The 21,951-nt window shown below is 40.5% G+C and overlaps 1 protein-coding gene across 3 annotated transcripts in view; it reads right to left on the bottom strand.

The window, feature by feature from the left end:
• Nucleotides 1-21,951, bottom strand: part of LOC124553634 — a 518,253-nt gene that overhangs the window by 398,559 nt on the left and 97,743 nt on the right. For all 3 annotated transcript variants that reach the window (XM_047127501.1, XM_047127504.1, XM_047127503.1), the window contains exon 6: nucleotides 7,484-7,722. In XM_047127501.1, the coding sequence (XP_046983457.1) occupies nucleotides 7,484-7,722 (239 nt within the window). The remainder of the gene's footprint in view (nucleotides 1-7,483; nucleotides 7,723-21,951) is intronic.

The following is a 21,951-nucleotide window of genomic DNA, read 5'->3' as shown; positions in this document are numbered from 1 at the left end:
ATATGCAGTCATTTTTCCCTCGTTGTGTTTGGGACTGGAAGATGCTAGTTGTGGTACGAGGTACCCTCCGCCACGCACTGTATGGTGGATTGCGGAGTATGTATGTAGATGTAGATGTAGAAGTACAACAGGCTACCAGTTTTATTATGCAAAGTACCTTTATTGCACTATGTACATGTTTCCATTACTGGCCAGTCTCGACGCTTGGCCGCTTTCAGATGTCTGCGAATACAATGCCAAAAGAACAGTAAACAGGTGAGACACATTGATGAACCACCCTACGCTTCCGTATTACGGTTCTTGTCACATTATTCACATAACGAGGGTGATGCGCGTCCCACATTTAAAACCTGTTTCCTGCTATCTGGAGACTGATATTAATTCCTACAGACACATATCGAACGTTTACATACACACATAAAGAAAAGTTTTTGCATCACCCCGGTTCCCAGAACTCCTGAAGACAGACTTTGACTGTGGATATTGTATCTCAGACAGAAACCCCTGTGACTGTTCAGAGCTCTCACTAAACCCGCCCAGAGATGTAAACAACCATGCATGAGTAGCGCCTATTAGACGGAGGGGGTCCGACAGTCGTTCCACCAGGAAGGAGGTACACGGCCCGTGTTGTCTGTAGTTCAACCGTGCCTAGACGGTCAATACCGCGGTTCGATCGCGTCTGCATTGTTACTTTGTGCTAGGAAGGGCTCTCAGCAAGGAAAGGGTCCAGGCGTCTCGGAGTGAACCGAAGCGATCTTGTTCGGACATGGAAGAGATACAGAGAGACAGGAGCTGTCCATGACATGCCTCGCTTAGTCCACTGCAGTGGATGACCACTACCTACGAATTACAGCTCGCACGAACACTAACAGCATCGCCACCATGTTGAATAATGCTATTTATGCAGCCACAGGACGTCCTGTTAAGACTCAAACTGCGAGCAATAGGCTGCATGGTGCGCAACTTCACCACCGACGTCCATGGCGAAGTCCATCTTTGCACCACGACACCATGCAGCGCGGTACAGATGGGCCCAACAACATGCCGAATGAACCGCTCAGGATTGGCATCACGTTCCTTTCACCGCGAGTGTCGCATATACCTTCAAGCAGACAATCGTTAGAGACGTGTTTTGAGGCAACGCGGTCAGGCTGAACGCCTTAGACACACTGTCCAGTGAATGCGGCAAGTGGAGGTTCTGTGCCGTTTTGGTGTGGCATTATGTGGGGCCGACGTACGCAGCTGTTGGTCACGGAAGGCGCCGTAACGGATGTACGATACGTGAGTACCATCCTCCGACTGATAGTACACTATTTTCAGCAGCAGATTAGTGAGGCATACGTCTGCATGGACGAGAATTCGCGCCCCCATCGTGCACAGCCTGTGAATGAGTTCCTTCAGGATAACGACATCGCTCGACCAGAGTGGCTAGCATGTTCTCCGGACATGAACCCTATTGTACATGCCTGGGATAGATTGAAAAGGTATGTTTATGGACGACGTGACCCGCCAACCACTCTGAGGGACCTACGCCGAATCACCGTTAAGGAGTGTGACAATCTGGACCAACAGTGCCTTGATGAACTTGTGGATAATATGCCACAATGAATACAGGCACGCATCAATGCAAGAGGAGGTGCAACTGGGTATTAGAGGTACCGGTGTGTACAGCAGTGTGGATCACCGCCTCTGAAGGTCTCGCTGTATGGTGGTACAACATGCAATGTGTGGTTTTCATGAGCAATAATAATGGTGGAAATGATGTTTATGTAGATCTCTGTTCCAATTTTCTGTATAGGATCCGGAACTCTCGGACCCGAGGTGATGCAAAACTTTTTTTGCTGTGTGTAAGACTGTGATAAACAACTGTTCAAACTCTTCAGATGTCCCTGAAATAAATTCAATTTTAGGGACGAAAATACCATTTCACATTTTTCGAAATTATTACAATTATCTAAATGGATAAAAGTAGACTGGTCAGATAACTAACACAATCAGAAACGCAGGACGCAGTGTAGAATAAACAGCAATGTTACAAAGCAGACTCAATGAGTTGGCTCATGCCTTGAGTGTGTGGAAGATTCATTGCAATGATAGTTATGTTCTGGAAATATTGGGGAGAGCGAAGTAGCTGATAAGAAACATGACCCAAATGCAAAGTAATTACAATAATTTTATGAGAAAGAAATGCAAAGAACTGAAATAAAAGATAATTATGAAATGAGCGCACAATACTGCATTAATAGCAAAGGATTATAAATTCTTCTGTTTCACTGAGTACATTTGACAGACAGAAAATTTATTGGAACAAGGGATAAAAGCACAAGCAGATAGCATCAACGACATTAAAGGAGAGATTCGGGTAATTAGTGACACTGCACAAAGTGTAAGACGTCGTGGTGTCCTGACCTTCATTGCTTACATATTCCGCCCTCGCAATCATATTCCGCACATCAAGATGCTTCATTCGAACCCAAACTCGATAAGTTAAAGTCAATGTTGTATGAATTCATGTAAACGATATGCAAATAACTAGTAAATCGCAAATGCGCAATGAGATTGAAATACTCGAGGCTTGCGTACGCACACACATTCCAGACATGACGGTCACTGGAGCTTTTAGTTCGGGAGAGGCAGACCGCGCCTGGGAGGCCAGTCACTTCAGAGGACGATTCAGCTTATCTATTACGGCCGATGACCACCCGTGGAGCGGACAGCATTTGCCCGAGTGAAAGGGGAGAACGACCCCGTGTTCGCCTTAAAAGCAAATTCCGCTACATTGTGTGGGAATGCCCAACCTACACATTCTTTACAAACATAGCATGCAGTTTCAGAGGTTTTCACAGGGAGACAGCAAACGCCAAACGCCGATGCTGCAGATTTCCGGATTGGTCGCCTTTAACGAAACGTCATTCTCCCGTTTTAGAAGAGTAATGCTGATTGACAGACGATATTTCTGACGCCTTGAGCTGAAGGAGTAATGGAAGAGACAAAAAGATATACCCCTTCACGTCTGGTGTGGAGAGGGGCCGTTCCGTTGTAGCTCGTGGAACGAGAACACGTAACGAGAGTGTATACGCTCGTACGTGTACTCAAAAAGTGAGGAACAAGTCTCTCCTCAGTACTTCACTGGGAGAGCACCTTTCTCGAGAGCTAATCGGAGTGCGACTCTATATTGAGTCCTTGCGATTAAGCGTAGTTTACTGTATTGGCCGCCACACTTATTGTGCAGTGTCAACAGACAGAGTTACAGTTAAATGCCTGCGAGCGAATTTTTGAGTGGCATCGTGGTGGACTGTTTATCTGACCAGTGTACCACGCCAATAGGTAGACTAGGGGCGAATAGGAGTCCTTGACTTCATCAAGGCGTAGGGAGAGTTTGATTGGCGAAGGTCAATCCAGATAGAACGAGAGTTACCTTATTTGTCAGCAACGAGCGGCGCAGACAGCAGTCATCGCAGCTTACGGTATTGTGTGCTACAGCTCTTGCGAGCCCCATATTTCCTCCACAACAGTACACTTCACTGCATTTCACACGTCACAGCATCAACCGTAACTAACAACACTCTACCAAATAATTATTCAAGTTGAGTAGGCGCGACTCTCAGCCATTCTGCCAAGTCAATAACAATCTTAAACTTTGTATAAAAATTTCATTAGTAAATCCTATCCTTAAGGGGTAACTTCACATTCTGAAAAGAACACCAAAATAACTTGTTCAGTTCATAAATAAAAGTGCCATTGTGATTTCTCAGAATTTTTTCAAAATAAATAATAAATTTCGTTAGTTTCATGTTTTTCTTACACTAACTAGCACTACTCCAGTACCAAAGTATCCCACTAGTTACGTAAGAAATGTTGTGAATTTTTTGTGTCATTTCCTTCCAGTGGACGACTCCAGAAGATTTTTATTGCTAAAAGTTTTTCAGGCATTTCTATTTAGAACGTTAGGAGCGTCTGTCTGACTTCTGTAGTAGTGTGGGGGTGGAAATGGCATCTTGCAGGAGCCAAAGTGTAAAGGGTACATCTCTGATTAATCCGTTGCGCGGAATGACAAAATAGCACTCACAGACTCACAAAGGGATTAAAGGAATAGATTAAGAATTCGACAGAGTAAATGCAAAGTAAATTTAAATATTTCAGAAAAAAGTGAATAACTTTGGTGCTGGAGCCAAAAATATTCTAGTTATTTAGAAAAAGGAATGCTGAGAAGAGAATGAACCTGAAAACCATTTAAGAATCAAGTCAAACCTGCAAAGACAAACAACTGGGTGTGGAGAAGTGCTATGTCTGCTAGAGAGGGAGTTGAAGTTAGGTGGGTAAAAGGGATAGATAATAGAGAAAGAAATCGAGGAACTGTAGAAAAAGACAGCATTAGTTTACTCAGTTGCTTAATAAACTGCACTATGCTAAATGAGATTTGGAGGGTACATATGTGGGAGGCATGAGCTCAGCAGGAATGGTATCGTGTAGTACAGTGTGGTATTGTTTTATTAATTAGAAATGTAAGGCAGTAGGGATTTTACATTCTGAACTTTCAATAGGGCTGTTATAGAACATTTATCAAGTAAATGGCATGAAAAATGAAAGGAAATTTATTTTGTAGAAGTCTATTGCAGGTTAATGGCGTTTCATGCACTTGTGGAGCGAAAAAGAAGCTTCGCAATTTTAAGGACTTCCAAGATTAAACTATGGTAGCTCACTTTACCAAAGGAAGACCAAGAAGAGCTAAAATTGAGTTTAAGAAGACATCTGCTTAAAACGAGCGTACTATGTTAATCGGATACTACTTTGAAGAAATATTAAAGAAAGTGTAACACCTATGTTGTAGCTCAGATACTGAAAATATAATAGAAATTTCGTGCAGGTAATTATATACATCCACATAAATAGGCTGTAAGCCAAATGACTTTCAGTGGCAGAGCGTACTTCTGGTACCACTAACTGATCCCCTCTTCCTGGTTCCATTCGTGAATGGCTCGTTGGAAAAATGATTGTCAGTAAGCCTCTGTATTAGCTATAATTTCTCGAATTTTCTCGTTGTGGTAGTTTCACGAGACGTATGTCGGAGGAGGTAATACGTTTTCCGACTCCTCCCGGAACGCACAGTAGTTCTCACAGTGACGCACAATTCCTCTCATGTGGCGCCTGCCACTGGAATTAGTTGAGTATGTCTGCAACGCTCTCGCACCGACAAAATAACCCCTCCCTCCCTCTCTTCTCCCCCCTCTCCCCCCTCACTCTCCCACTCACTCTCTCTCTCTCTCTCACTGTGTCTCTCTCTCTTCTATCAGTCCTAGTAGGTAATGATAGGAGATAGATAAACTGCGCTCAGGAATCGGTCGAACAAGTTCGTCTTGTGTGGAAGAGTTACATTTCCCTCAGAGTCGCCCTCAATCTACTATCTCCTTTTCGTGCTATTTGTGTTATCTGGTCACCCCGCTTAAGATCGCTTCGGATGGTAACTCCCACACAGTTTATAGAAGAATAACTTCTTATCAATAATTATGCAGAACTGCAAATTTTTTTCCTGGATATGTGTAAAATGTTGCATTTATTTACATTCATGATGAACAGGCAGCCCATGCACAAACGTTTTCAATCCTTCTATCTAAATAATCGAATGATTTGAAGGACGCAAATGAAGCAACGTCCATCTAGACGTCAGCAGTGTATCATTAGGGACAGACCTCCTAGGGCTGGCACCCCTTGCCTCCCCAGACCCAAAGAATTGGTGCTGGGGGACCTACAGTTCGATGTGGGTACTGAAACCTTGTGCTACTTGCCTGTTTCCGCATTAACAAAAAATACAATGGGTGAAACATGAAATAGGTAACAGAAAAATCGACTGATGGTTAAATGGCAAGCCTCTGATTTTGTAGTCTGACACTTACCTGCTTAGCTATCGAGCCACACTTTTAGCAGGACGCTTAACAAAATACGTTTTCAGTTACCTTCAAGATTCGTAGGGATCCAGGTGAAACCGAATTTTTGTAATGGGGTACAATTATCAATAAGGTTCAAATCCACTACAAAGTGAATGTAACAATAGCAAAAATTTAAAAAACTGGCTGTGTATTGCTTATATTTTCCAGGTTTAAAAATATAAACTGTAGCAATCAATTTAATATAGTTGTAGCACAACGTTAATATTGCTCCTAGGCAAAATTCTAATAAATCACCGACTTACTTACAAGGGAACCTCCCCATCGCACCCCCCTCAGAATTAGTTATAAGTTGGCACAGTGGATAGGCCTTGAAAAACTGAACACACATCAATCGAGAAAACAGGAAGAAGTTGTATGGAACTATGAAAAAATAAGCAAAATATACAAACTGAGTAGTCCATGTGTAAGATAGGTTGTCCCGTGGTTAATTTGTGCAGCTGTGGAGCGATAGGTCGTTGGTTCAAGTCTTCCCTCGGGAGAAAATTTTTATTTTTATTTTCAGACAATTATCAAAGTTCAGGCACTCACATATAATCAACTTCGCTCTTCAAAATTCCAGGACATGTTCAGATTTGCTTGGACATATGCAGGATTTGACGGTTTACACACGGAAAAATTTGAAAACGTTAAAAACATATGTTGTGACAGAGCACAGACAAAACTGTGCGACTGTGAAACTGGTGCATTCATTTGTTGCAGTTTATGTGACAAACTCTTATGTTTTCACACTTTTTTGGAAGTGATTATCACATCCACAAGAAAACCTAAATTGGGCAAGGTAGACGAATCTTTTTACCCATTCACCAAGTGTACAAGTTAGGTGGGTCGACAACATATTCCTGTCATGTGACGCACATGCCATCACCAGTGTCGTATAGAATATATCAGACGTGTTTTCCTGTGGAGAAATCGGTTGACCTATGACCTTGCAATCAAATGTTTTCGGTTTCCATTGGACAGGCACGTCCTTTCGGCTACTAATCGCACGGGTTTGCGGTGCGGTCGCAAAACACAGACACTAAACTTATTACAGTGAACAGAGACGTCAATGAACGAACGGACAAATCATAACTTTGCGAAAATAAAGAAAGAAAAATTTTCACTCTTGGGAAGATTTGAACCAGGAACCTCTCGTTCCACAGTTGCTCACGCTATCCACGGGACCACTGCGCTCCTGAACGCAGATTGTCCTAGACGTTGCCTATCTTGCACATGGACTATATATATATATATATATATATATATATATATATATATATATATTTTGCTTATTTTTTCATAGTTCCACGCAACTTCTTCCTGTTTTCTCGATTGATCTGTGTTCAGTTTATCAAGGCCTATCCACTGTGCCAACTTATAACTAAATCTGAGGGGGGTGCGATGGGGAGGTTCCCTTGTTAGAGATTTACTCAGTCATTAATTTAGTTTATTTTCCACTGCGTGAGCAAGTTCAACTAAATTTTACACTTAATACAAGTCAGTTTGTATCCCAATACTGTAACATTTCCAAGTCAAAGATATAATTTGTTACTTACGATTTCTACAATATGACCCTTTGGTGCTTTTATCAGCCACCGACAATAACTGTTACGGATAGTAAACTCTCCTGAAGTTCCTGACAAAACAAAGTCACATCCTGGAATCTCAGTGCAGATAGTGGGGCTTGTGAGAGTGTATCCTTCATTACAAGAGCAAACTGTTTCATATTCCACGGTTTCACATTTCTGTGAGCAGTTACCATTATTTTCTATACAGCGATCATCGTGAGGCATTGCTGAAACAAAAACCATAAATTCTGAAATAGGGTAAGTAACGTCACCTGGAAAATTTATAATAATAGCATAAATTTCTAAGAAATATATTAAAATATTTCCAAATGTATATTATCAATATTCCCTTTTAAAATGAATGTTGTACTAAACAATTACAAATCAGAGTGGCAGCTTTAACTTTGACAGAGCTCAGAACATGAGTTCTCTTCCAAATCGTTCTTCATTCGTAATATGGGAAGTAGTAAAGCCGTAGATCAGAGAAAACAAAATGAATGAAAGCACAGTATCCGGAAATTTACCTTGCAGCCTATATTACAGATTCGAAGTGGACGTTTGGGCCATCAACAGACTGAAACGTATATTTCTTGCTACAGTCTCTCAAATATTGCTTCTGTGATTGAATTAATAACTTCACTCATAAAACGTGTTACGTTATTACGTCTACCATTCCAGCACTTCATACAATTCTGAACCGATGTTTTAGAAAGTAAACCGACCACAGAGAAGCAAATCGATTCTATGAAAACAACAGTCACAAATGACGAGAGTTCCATCAAAATAATTTGTAAGGAGACACAATTTTTCTTTCCAACTTGACGCACATGTGATAGGTATAATCTGACAGGCGACTTGGGTAATGAACATTAGTACGTTTTGTTCATTGGAGCCTGTTTTCTATGGTAAAATTGTATATTAGGATCGATGATCAAAATGGACTACACGGGCATACAGAAATACCCTTTTCTCTTTAACCCAATATATAAACTATCAGAGAAAAAATGATAGAGAGAGAAAGAGAGATACAACAACAAAGAAAATTGCAATTGAGCTTCAGGTTTGTGTAGCTGTCACACGAATACGCCAAGTTGATGTTTCTGTTTTTAACCTAGAGGGCAGGATCCCTAGCATATCCTCACTGAACGTATTAGGCAAATTGCTTGTTACAGTACTCCATCTCTTGTACAGTTTCCCTAAATTCCTTCCGCCAGTGAATTTCTAACTGGTAATCTGTACCTCATGTTTTCTTAATTCCTATGGCATAAATGTTCCTTCCATTTTCTCCTCCTTTGATTTATTTTTTCTTTTAGGTTATACATTCCTAAAAATTGTCGTATATCTTCATTCTATTTATATTCTTCCGTTGAACATCCTTCCATTCTTCTCAGAATGCTCGTTTCTGGAGCCTGTATTCTTGTTTCTTGGTGTATTGTTGTTGTCCAAGCTGCACTTCCCCGTGTACTGGTTGGTACTATTATGTTTCGATAAGCATCACCTAGGATTCTTTCTTGGCTTTATTCTGAAAGTTTTATACCACGATTCTCATATGAAATAAAATTTAATTTTTATTTCACTTCATACCTTTGTTCATATGTGATATCACAGTCCAGATATCTAAAATTTCTTATTACCTCCAACATTTTGTTATTCAAGAGCATTTTTGATCTTACTGCTTGTATGCGCTACAACGACCTACCTTTCGTTTTATCTACATAGATTTTTACGTTGTAACCTGAAGCCATCTGGTGCAACTTACACAACTCCACCAGAACGTTGTCTCAATTCTCTACAATCAGAACTAAGTCATCTCTATATACAAAAAGCAAAGTCCTGCGTAACTGACACACTGATTCATCTTCCCCAGCCCAAACGCTAAGGATACATACTTAAAATCTTATACTGTAGCGAAATACCTACTTTAAGTCGATGGAATAGGGTGATACACCATGTGATCAAAAGTATCTGGACACCTGGTTGAAAATGACTTACAAGTTCGTAGCGCCCCCCATTGGTTCCAACGGTCTGAGCACTATGGGACTTAGCATCTGAGATCATCAGTCCTCTAGAACTTAGTACTACTTAAACCTAACTAAGCTAAGGACATCACACACAACCATGCCCAAAGCAGGATTCGAACCTGCAACTGTAGCGGTCCCACGGTTCCACACTGAAACACCTAGAACCGCTCGGCCACTCCGGCCGGCCTGTAAGCATTGTTTACCTTCTAAATCATTCTCTATATTGCTAATAGAGCGTTCCCAAGAATGCTTTTGAAGTGATGTTATTTATTATTCCGTAGGACCAAATTGAGGAGCAAATATCCAAGGTCATGGAACTTTTCAGTATACGGAATTACAACACAATAGTAATAACAGATAAAAATAAAATGTTTATGAACCCGAAAAACGTCAATCCATAAGTTTAAGTAAATGCAATCAACTACACAACCAGAATCAGCTTCATTTTTCAAAGAACTCCTCGACAGAATAGAAGGAGTGACCCATGAGGAAACTCTTCAGTTTCGATTTGAAAGCGCTTGGATTACTGCTAAGGATTTTGAATCTGGTAGCGTACTGAAAGTGGATGCATCAGTATACTGCACACTTTTCTACACAAGAGATAAGGAAGTCCGATGCAACCGATCAAAACGCAGGTTTGAAACAGATGGTGCTATGGTTGGCCCGCTAGATGACGCTGCCATAGGTCAAACGGATATCAACTGCGTTTCTTTTAAGTAGGAACACCCATTTTTTACTACATATTTCGTTCTTTGTAGTTTTTTCGTTTGATGCGTATTTCGTGAGATATTTGGCCGTCACTATCATTGGACCATCCTATATATATATATATATACTGGGTGGTCCAATGATGTAGTTTCAAAATACCCATACTCGTGATCAGGGGTCGACAACAGTTCGTAAACTTACACCACTTATTGCCCGAACCGCCCGTTTCTGAGCCAAAAATATCCTTTTAGAATGGGAAGAACTACCCCAAATACAATGCCATACGACATAAGCGAATTAAAATAAGCAAAGTAGATTAATTTTAGTTTCGAACGATCACTCACTTCAGATACCGTTTGAATAAGATCCTGAGCGTGGACTTTCCACGACGATTTACTATTTATCTGAACTGTTCAGATTCACTAATCATATAAGCATGCTGTGACATTAAAATGTCTGATTTTGTTGAATTGTGTGATAGAAACTGTAAAGCCTGCGTCTTACTGTGATATTGCGTTAGTTTATTTGCCACAAACCATTAACTTAGGCCATGAACTGCATTATGTTGCAGATAACATCCTTTACTACCAAGCTAGTGTCATCAGCAAACAGAAATAGTTTAGTTACCCGTAATATTAGAGGGCAAATTATTTATATAAATGAGTAACAGGAGTGGCCATAACACTGATCCCTGGGGCAACCCCCCACTTGAATGCACCCTACTCAGACCACACATCACAGCCATTCTCAGGATTATGAATAATAACGTTTGGCTGTCTGTTGCTAAAGCAAGAGGTGAACCAATTTTGAGCTACTCCCTGTCTTACCTAATGGTACAACTTCTGGAGCAATATTTTGTGATCAACACAATCAAAAACCTTAGTTAAATAAAAAATATGCCTAGCGGTCGAGATCTTTTGTTTAACCTACCCAGTACTTCACAGAGAAAAGAGAATATAGCATTTTGAGTTGTTTAACGGCCTCTAAAACTGTACATTTGATAGTAGATTATGTGATTTAAAATAGCTTTAGCAAACGCCGATGGCATAGAAATAGGTCTAAAATTGTCTACATTGTCCCTTTATCCCTTTTTATAAGGCGGATTTACTACTGAGTACTTTAATCGTTCAGGAAACTGACCATTACGGAAGGAAAAATCACAAATATGGCTAAATACAGGGCTAACGTGCAGTACAGTACTTCAATTTTCTGCTGGGCACTCCATCATATCCATGAGAGTCTTAAGTGTTTTCATTATTCACTCAATCTCACCCTTGTCTTTAGCACAGAGGAGTATTTCAGACATCAATCTCAGAAAGGCATTTGCAAAGAAAGTTATATGATTCCCTGTGGAAACTAAATTTTTATTTAATTCGCCAGAATGCTCAGAAAATGATTGTTAAATACTGTACATGCATTTGTTGTATCAGTAACATAAATATTGTTACTACAAATTGATTTTATATTGTCGACCTTGCGCTGCTGACCATATGGTTTTAATGTTATCCTGTGAATTAGTTATTCTATTTGATACCACATACTCATAGCCTTTCTAATAACGTTTTTAAGCACCTTACAACTGTAGCTTGATTGTGACTACTTCCAACATTTTTATATAATCCCACTTTTTTCTACATGATATACTTATCCTAATAGTCAACCACTTAGGCTGCCCATTACTGCTAGTACCCTGTTTAGAACTTTCTAATGGAAAGGAACTCTCAAAGAGCATGAGAACTGTGTTAAGAAATGCATTATATTTATCATCTATGTTATTGGCACTATAAATTTCCTGCCACTCTTGTTCCTTGACAGGATTCAAAAGGCTGTTGTATTAACTTTCATACATAGCTTATAAATATATGTGACATTTATTTGAGTAGCAGAGCATTTTAATGTTAAAATTCGTGCATCATGGTCTGAAAGGCCATTCAGCCCTTTACTGACAGACTATTTATGTTGGTATTGAAAGCTTCTAGTTTTTCTTTAACTGCTGTTTCCATGTCTTCTTTCCAAATCCTCACTTGTCAACGTTTCCTTTGTATCCCTTTTTTTCCCAAACCTAGATATAGCTGTTTCTAAGTTTTTTGCGTTTTCCAAGTCTTCTACCGATACCAAATTTGCTAATGTCATTATTGTTAGACATCTCTTATGCTGTTATCTTCTACAAGGCACTCCTTAAAAACTTGTTCTTCCTTTAGGTCCTAAATTGATTTTTGTAGTTTTCTCCTTCTTGTGTAGATGTCAGTTACTGACAGAAGTAAGAAGTGGTATGATTGATCCAGTATCCACTCTTCACTAGCCTCCGTATGTCTACTCTGTACTTGTAACCCCTTATTTGTTCTTATATTATACGTAATATGCCAACATCGTCCTGCTGAACAGGTGTATTTGTGTACATCATTTCCCCTAAAGTAGCTATTGGAATTTTGAAGCAATGAAACGAAGGAAAATCTCTTAGCATTTTGCCGTTTTCACTACATACATTTTCTTCAAATGTGCCACCTATTTTTAAACTTGTATATTTCCAATTCTATCAATGAGATCCGCTTTGAGTAAAACGTAATTTTTATTATACCTGTTTAATGTCATTCGTAATTGTCTTTGAACGGGAATCGTCAATTTTCTTTCTTCCAGGGCATCTTTAAATCTTTTTTACAGCAATACATTCATTTAGATATTCATAGTCTAGTTTTCTATTATCCCATTTTCTATTACCATAGATGGCAATAATATAATAATTGCAATCCGAAAGAAAGTAGGTGTTGACAGATGTGAAAATTACCGAACTATCAATTAAATAAGTCACAGCTGCAAAATACTGACGCGAATTCTTTACAGACGAATGGAAAAATTGGTAGAAGCCAACCTCGGGGAGGATCAGTTTGGATTCCGTAGAAATGTTGGAACACGTGAGGCAATACTGACCTTACGACTTATGTTAGAAGAAAGATTAAGGAAGGGCAAACCTACGGTGGCAGGGAGCGAAAGGCTATTTACAATTTGTACAGAAACTAGATGGCATTTATAAGGGTCGAGGGGCATGAAAGGGAAGCAGTGGTTGGGAAGGGTGTGAGACAGGATTGTAGCCTCTCCCTGATGTTATTCAATCTGTATATCGAGCAAACAGGAAAGGAAACAAAAGAAAAATTCGGAGTAGGTATTAAAATCCATGGAGAAGAAATAAAAACCTTGAGGTTCGCCGATGACATTGTAATTCTGTCAGAGAAAACAAAGGACTTGGAAGAGCAGTTGAACGGAATGGACAGGGTTTTGAAAGGAGGATATAAGATGAACGTCAACAAAAGGGAAACAATGGTAATGGAATGTAGTCAAATTAAGTCGGGTGATGCTGAGGGAATTAGATTAGGAAATAAGACACTTAAGATAGTGAAGGAGTTTTGCTATTTGGGGAGAAAAATCACTGATGATGCTCGAAGTAGAGAGGGTATAAAATGTAGACTGGCAATGGCTGGGAAGGCGTTTCTGAAGAAGAGAAATTTGCTAATATCGAGTATAGATTTAAGTATCAGGAAGTCGTTTCTGAAAGTATTTGTGTGGAGTGTAACCATGTATGGAAGTGAAACATGGACGATAAATAGTCTGCACAAGAAGAGAATAGAAGCTTTCGAGATGTGGTGCTGCAGAAGAATGCTGAAGATTAGATGGGTAGATCACATAACTAATGAAGAGTTATTGAATAGAATTGGGGAGGAGTTTGTGGCACAACTTGACAAGAAGAAGGGACCAGTTGGTAGGACATGTTCTGAGACATCAAGGGATCACAAATTTAGCAATGAAGGGCAGCGTGGAGGGTAAAAATCGTAGAGGGAGACCAAGGGATGGATACACTAAGCAGATACAGAAGGATGTAGGTTGCAGTAAGCACTGGGAGATGAAGAATCTTGCACAGGATAGAGTAGCATGGAGAGCTATATCAAACCAGTCTCAGGACTGAAGACCACAAGAACAACAACAGATGACAACACCTTTACTTGTTCTTTGTTCTTGTTTTACTCCGCTATAGATGATAATATCGTCATCGACATATTAATTTCGGATTTCTTATCTGTGTCTTCAATCGCCACAAAATCCTTTTCCCTCAAATGTTTAGCTAATTCTGCTTCCTTAAGAGCAAGTCCCCTAACGTTACAGGTGGCGAGTTTCTAAGCTTCATTAAACGGTTTTGTCCCTGTCTCTTGCCTGTGCTGTATCCTGCTAATCCGTTCTGTTTCTGAAGCTAGATTGGACACTATCAGTGATGGTTGAGTCCCTGAATGGGGTACTGAGCCATCACAGTCAAGACTGGTTATGAGGCAGCATTCTCTGAACTTTATCAGGTACAGCCGATAGCTGGCGTAGGTGGGTACCGTGCAGTACTTCCTTTCTACTCAATGTTGTTGTTATTATACAGCCAGTACTCGGTCGTCAGAATGTGGACTGCTAGGCGGGGTACACCGTAGGTGGGTTATGTTGACAGGCAGATGAGAGAGACTGTACACTCGCTTCATGATCGCACTGGTACCCACTAGTCGGCAGGATATACAGAAAATTCACTGTCTGAGATTATAGTCATTAGTCATAGATAGCCGATAGTGATGGATGTATGTATGAGACAGTGAACCGATCTTTGCACAGATTATCACAACTATATCATAAGCAACACCTACGATTTTCATCTCAAATACCATTCGACATGTGTAATAAAAACACATTGTCTTATTTTATGAACCCCTCGTGCTCATTCATAGACAAGAAAATCGGAAGTGAAATGAATGGTTCAAATGGCTCTGAGCACTATGGGACTCAACTGCTGAGGTCATTAGTCCCCTAGAACTTAGAACTAGTTAAACCTAACTAACCTAAGGACATCACAAACATCCATGCCCGAGGCAGGATTCGAACCTGCGACCGTAGCGGTCTTGCGGTTCCAGACTGCAGCGCCTTTAACCGCACGGCCACTTCGGCCGGCCTGAAGTGAAATGAGTGCAGCTGTTTAATGACAATGGAACTAAATATGTACATCCTTTCTAGGCCTAAGGCTTTAGTCACATACACAGTAAAAAGAAACGGAAATATCAACCAGCCATAGCACCAGTGCTAAAATTATTTAAGGAAACGCGTAATTTTATTTCGGAAAATTTGCTTCGGTTTGAAATATGAAATGGGGAATGCGATGAGTGCTATTCTATTAACAATGCCAACAGAAACGAGGCAAAGACACATGTCACAAGAAGTGGTTCAGCACTGCAGAGACAGCAATGTCCCAGTACCATGGCATACTATACAGGGTGAGTCACCTAACATTACCGCTGGATATATTTCGTAAACCACATCAAATACGGACGAACCGATTCCACAGACCGAACGTGAGGAGAGGGGCTAGTGTAATTGTTTAATACAAACCATACAAAAATTAACGGTTGTATGTTTTTTAACACAATCCTACGTTTTTTTAAATGGAAACCCGTTAGTTTGGTTAGCACATCTGAACATATAAACAAATACGTAATCAGTGCCGTTTGTTGCATTGTAAAATGTTAATTACATCCGGAGATATTGTAACCTAAATTTGCTGCACACAATTGCAATCTCTGGCTTAAAGAATGTCGTACACGCAGCAGTACATCTGGTGTAATGTCGCCGCAGGCTGCCACAATACGTTGTTTCATATCCTCTGGGGTTGTAGGCACATCACGGTACACACGGTACATGATGGCCACCACATTGAACATCTATTGGCCCGACATGTCGGGACACACTCTATTCCACTCGGTAATTGAAAACAGAAACCACGTGTGTACGTGTACCTCACCCCTCATGGTAATGTACATGTGCGTCAGTGAAAAAGACCACTAAAAAGGTGTTAGCATGTAGACGTAATGTGCTGTTCCAGTCTCTTCTGTACCTAAGGTCCATCACCGTTCCCTTCGGATCCCTACATGATTTGGTGCTCTCCGATACACACGATCGAACAGCGGAGGAGTGGTACTCAAGCGTCAACTTTAGGTTACAATATCTCCGGATGTAATTAACATTTTACAATGCAACAAACGGCACTGATTACGTATTTGTTTATATGTTCAGATGTGCTAACAAAACTAACGTGGTTCCATTAAAAAAAACGTAGGTTTGTGTTAAAAAACGTACTTCTGTGCATTTTTGTATGGTTTGTATTAAACAGTTACACTAGCCCCTCTCCTCACGTTCGGTCTGTGGAATCGGTTCGTCAGTATTTGATGTGGTTTACGAAATATATCCAGCGGTAACGTTAGGTGACTCACCCTGTATACCTTTTATAATGTGCACCTCGTCCACCCGGTAGCTACTCACTGCCACTGGTGTACACACATTGTTTAAGTATTACAGAATGGCACCGACCATAGTCTGTAAATACACTGGTGTCCAAAATTAAAGCTAGAAACCGCTATTTTCCCTTCCCTTGTCTGCTTCAAGATATCATTGTACAAACTGCCAAGAGATGTCTTTACGATCGTGTTCTGCATGGAAGATGGTATTCCAGTCCATGGACAACCACGCCAGCAATTATTTCAGGGACCCCATCAAATGAGGTGGTATTATCATTTTCTTTAGTACTAATCATAGATTTTCTGTCCAGTTCTCGAACTTCCAGTGCCAACATAGTGCGTTATTTCACAATTCCGACAGGACTCATTCAGATGATTAAGTTACTGCCTTATTTCCATTTTTATTCAGCAATTTATCATATTACTATCGTTACTCATAATTAGAACCATTAATAATACATTGTGTTTTTGTCCCATTTATCTTTTCTTGCATTTTTTGTATTAGTATAAACCGGGACCTAGAAACGACGGAGAGGCTTCGGAGAGGCTTCGGAGGGGCTTCGTGGGGTTCACAACCCCACAACAGGTCACAGCAGCCCACCCAACCCCCGCCGCCCCGCATCGAACCCAGGGTTATTGTGCGGTTCGGCCCTCAATAGACTCCCCCGGGAGCGTCTCATACCAGACGAGTGTAACCACAAATGATTGCGTGGTAGAATAATTAGGGTGTACACGTTCATGGAAACGGTGTTTGCGTGGTAATCGCCAGCATAGTGTAATTGAGGCAGAATAGAACCAGCCCGCATTCGCCAAGATAGATGGAAAACCGCTTCATCCCTCAATCGTTGTTGTGGGGTATGAGGATACCCCACCCCCCAAAATTCCAATGCCTGTAACGTCAGAATTTTACGTACTGCACACTTCCGTTCATACGTAGCTTTCGTTCAGGTTGTTATGAGAAATTGTAGTGACCAGTTTTTGTTGCGAGCTGCTGTTATTTTGACTTGGTAAGTAGAATAACTTTCTTGGGGTATGACGTGACCCCACGACACAGTTTTATTTACGAGCTCAGTAATTTTAAACAATTTATAAACTGACATTTCTTACAGAAATATCACTCAGTATGGCTAACAAGGCCAGAGTGGGATATCCCCGTTTTTCAGACTTTTATCACTCAGTGGTTACATGAGTTGGAAGATATAGACGAGACGACTAAGGCGCAGCAGTCACGGACTATGCAGCTGGTCCTGGCGGACGTTCGAGTCCCCCCTCGGGCATGGGTGTGTGTGTTGTCCTTAGGATAATTTAGGTTAAGTAGTGTGTAAGCTTAGGGACTGATGACCTTAGCAGTTAAGTCCCACAATATTTCACACAAATTTTTTGGAAGATATTGAATACAGTGTTGCTGAAGCTGCCAACGAAAGTGGTCCTCAATCCAACAGTGAACACGACACTGAATCAGAACTGGAAATAGCAGGTGGGTGTGAATGAGTTAGACAAGGAACAAAACAGAACACTTTGTATGGACGCAACCGCTGTAAGTGGTCAACAGTGGAACCGAAGAAAAATATTCGAACGCCTGCTCGTAATATTACAGTACAACTTACTGGACTCAAAGGGAATGCACAACGTTTTGGCCATTCTTGTAACCTACTGCAGGTATGGCAATGCCCTTTCTTTTCACAGGTCATGGTAACTGAAGTTGTAACACACACAAATGAGAAAATCAAGCAATATAGAAGTCGATATGTTGATGAAACCAGAACAGAATTCAGAGATGTTTCACTGATAGAAATGAAGGCCTTTATTGTATTACTGCACTATACTGCAGTACTGTAATGTTATTCAATCTGTATATTGAGCAAGCAGTAAAGGAAAGTAAAGAAAAATTCGGAGTAGGTATTAAAATTCATGGAAAAGAAGTAAAAACTTTGAGGTTCGCCGATGACATTGTAATTCTGTCAGAGACAGCAAAGGACGTGGAAGAGCAGTTGAACGGAATGGACAATGTCTTGAAAGGAGGATATAAGATGAACATCAACAAAAGCAAAACGAGGATTATGGAATGTAGTCAAATTAAATCGGGTGATGCTGAGGGAATTAGATTAGGAAATGAGACACTTAAAGTAGTAAAGAACTTTTGCTATTTAGGGAGTAAAATAACTGATGATAGTCGAAGTAGAGAGGATATAAAATGTAGACTGGCAATGGCAAGGAAATCGTTTCTGAAGAATAGAAATTTGTTAACATCGAGTATAGATTTAAGTGTCGGGAAGTCGTTTCTGAAAGTATTTGTATGGAGTGTAGCCATGTATGGAAGTGAAACATGGACGATAACTAGTTTGGACAAGAAGAGAATAGAAGCTTTCGAAATGTGGTGCTACAGAAGAATGCTGAACATAAGGTGGGTAGATCACGTAGCTAATGAGGAGGTACTGAAATGGATTGGGGAGAAGAAAAGTTTGTGGCACAACTTGACTAGAAGAAGGGATCGGTTGGTAGGACATGTTTTGAGGCATCAAGGGATCACACATTTAGCATTGGAGGGCAGCGTGAAGGGTAAAAATCATAGAGGGAGACAAAGAGATGAATACACTAAGCAGATTCAGAATGATGTAAGTTGCAGTAGGTATTGGGAGATGAAGAAGCTTGCACAGGATAGAGTAACATGGAGAACTGCATCAAACCAATCTCAGGACTGAAGACCACAACAACAACCACAACTGCAATTTTCAGATCCAGTAAAGAGACTCTTGAACCCCTCTTTGCTACCGTTGGTACCAGTCGCGATATATTTCGCTGCACAATGTCATAGAAACGGATGTTAATTCTGCTAATCTGCCTTTGATTCGATGACTCTTGAACTGGGAATGACAGACTGAAAACCGAACCTGCAGCTGCAATATCATATCTATTTAATTCACTTGTCAGAAACTGTCAAGACTGCTACTGCATAGGAGAAACAACCTGTATTGATGAAATGTTGCTAGGATTTCATGGAAGATGCAGAAATAAAGTCTATATGGCATCGGAACCTGAAAAATATGGCCTCAAAACCATGATCTTATGTGATCCCAGAACACAGTACCTCCTAAACGCCTACAATACACTGGCAAAGGCAGCCACAGAATGGGTTTGTCATCTGAGGAGAAGAAATTACTGATATCATCACGGAGTGTAAACCTGTCCAGGGTACTTGAAGAAATATCACAGCTGACAATTACTTCAGCTCAATAGAAGTAGTTGACGAGTTGAAGAAAAAGAAAAGAAAACGGAAGCTAACTTACGTAACCACTCTGAAGAAAAATGACACGGAATTTCCATTAGGATTCTTGCCACAAAAGAATCGTAAACAGGGCTCGTCCAAATATGGGTTTACTAGAGACAAGACCCTGGTTTGGTATGTGCCCGATAAAAATGAAGCAGTGGAATTAATTTCATGTATGCAGCACTCTAAAAGCACGGATGATGAGACAAGCAAGGCTGCAATAATACAAACAAAAGGAGGTGTTGACGGATTAGATAAAAAAGATGTATGACCTTATCAACTAACAGGCGCACCTGTCGTTGGCCAATGGCAATGTTGTTTTTTGGTATGGTTAACACTGCTGATGTAAATTCACATGTACTTTATTCAGGCCTCAGGGACAATAAACCTCTCTCATGATTCGATTTCCGAAAGGACCTTTCAAGGCAACTGTGTCAGATGCACCTAAATGAAAGGTTACTCAATGCAAGACTACCTAGTTTCTATTGGACGTATTCTCAATAAGCCATAGCATTCTTAAGTGCAAAACGTTGGTCCAGTGAAACGGAAGATGCGTTTCCTGTTTCCTCGATCATCGGATAAGAAAACTGAACTGCTCTGTATGAACTGCAAACGACATATTTGTGCATGCTGGAGGCACTCAATACCTTTTGAGTGTGTGACTAAATGAATATTTGCGTAAGTTCAGGGTTAGTGGAATTACGTTAAATTGAACCTTACCTGATTAACCTTTGTTATGTTTGATATTTTGGACACTAATGCACATAACTGAAGTGCTCTTAATTTCCAATGTCATGCTTTAAATTTTTTTCGGTTATTAACATATACTTTGCAAAAAGTTAGTTTTAATTTTCTTCCATAACTAACAGATACTTCGCAATTTGAACTGGCGAGCTACAGAGGTATCAACTTTTAAAAAGGCCATTGTTATGTTTTGATTTTGCAAAGCTGTTTTGATGGCAATAAAGGCTAAATAGCAATGGGAACAGCAAGTATTCATTACTTTATATTAATGTTCAAATGCTTGTGTAGAAAATTCGATAAGAGTGTGGGATATGTAAGTATCCGACGACACAGTTTATTTCATAAAACATTCACGACACCGACTAGGGTTTAGAAACCCTCCACAGGCTGGCCCACTCGGGAAGCAGCGCGTAAGACCACGCGCCTATCTGGGTGGGCTCCTGTTAGTCTGACTTTCAGCACTGTTACACACAGATTCTTCTAGTTCTGTTTAACGAGTTTCTCCTGTCTTACTCGAACGCTTTTTTGGCGTGTTTCGTCATATGACCACCCGTAACGCTAGTGTATACTTCTGCTGTCTTCGCTTAGCTCGAATGTTCTTCATTTCAATAATGAAACAATACATCGGGTACGTATTTTTTCGTGCGTAGAACAATGCGTTTCGAGAATTTATTCTCACTGTCAAGTGAAAATATTTACAGAAGTGTTTTGCGTGCTGTTTGCATGTGTGTGGTGCCTCCCTCGCAATGTGTCGTCTTTTTGGGGTTAAGATATCGTACTGTGATAGCTCACGCACACACACAATGTGAAATTTTACGCACAGCATTATGGAGAAGGCACAGTAAACTCTTACCACAAAGAGACGACTGCACGTCGGTCGTATGAACTGCAGCCAAGCCTGAAACTCGTATTACGTACAAGCAGAAGGGGAACAGAGTCAGTCAAGTTGTGAGACATACAAAACTTAAGACATCCCAGTACATTAACATTAACCGACAACAGCATTAGACCAGCTGTCTTACGGAAAAACCTGCGTGGTCTTGGTAAGGGCAAAGTAATACGTGTAGGTTTGTCCCAGCGAACAGAATGGCACTTTATATTACCTACAGTAATAGCTGAACCACAGACGAAACAAAGAGTCGTTGATTATTTCATCCAAGAAAACGACTGTAGCCACGAAAATTTGTGTATGTAGCAAACAAACGCCATAAGAAAAGGTCATCATGAGTATCAGATCAGCACCTACTGGATACGATGGCGTCGCAGTCCAAATGGTGAAACTTATTATTGGACATCTGCTGCCCATCATAACAGATATCTTCAACCACTCCTCAACCGAAAGTGGTTTCCCTCAGGCCCGGAAACAGGAACTAGTTAAGCCGTTACCTAAAAAAGATGCTGCTACAG

Source organism: Schistocerca americana, chromosome 11 (genome assembly GCF_021461395.2).
Source record: "Schistocerca americana isolate TAMUIC-IGC-003095 chromosome 11, iqSchAmer2.1, whole genome shotgun sequence".
NCBI lineage: Eukaryota > Metazoa > Arthropoda > Insecta > Orthoptera > Acrididae > Schistocerca > Schistocerca americana.
The sequence above is the reverse complement of the archived record's forward strand: the minus strand, read 5'-3'. Positions and strand labels throughout refer to the sequence as shown.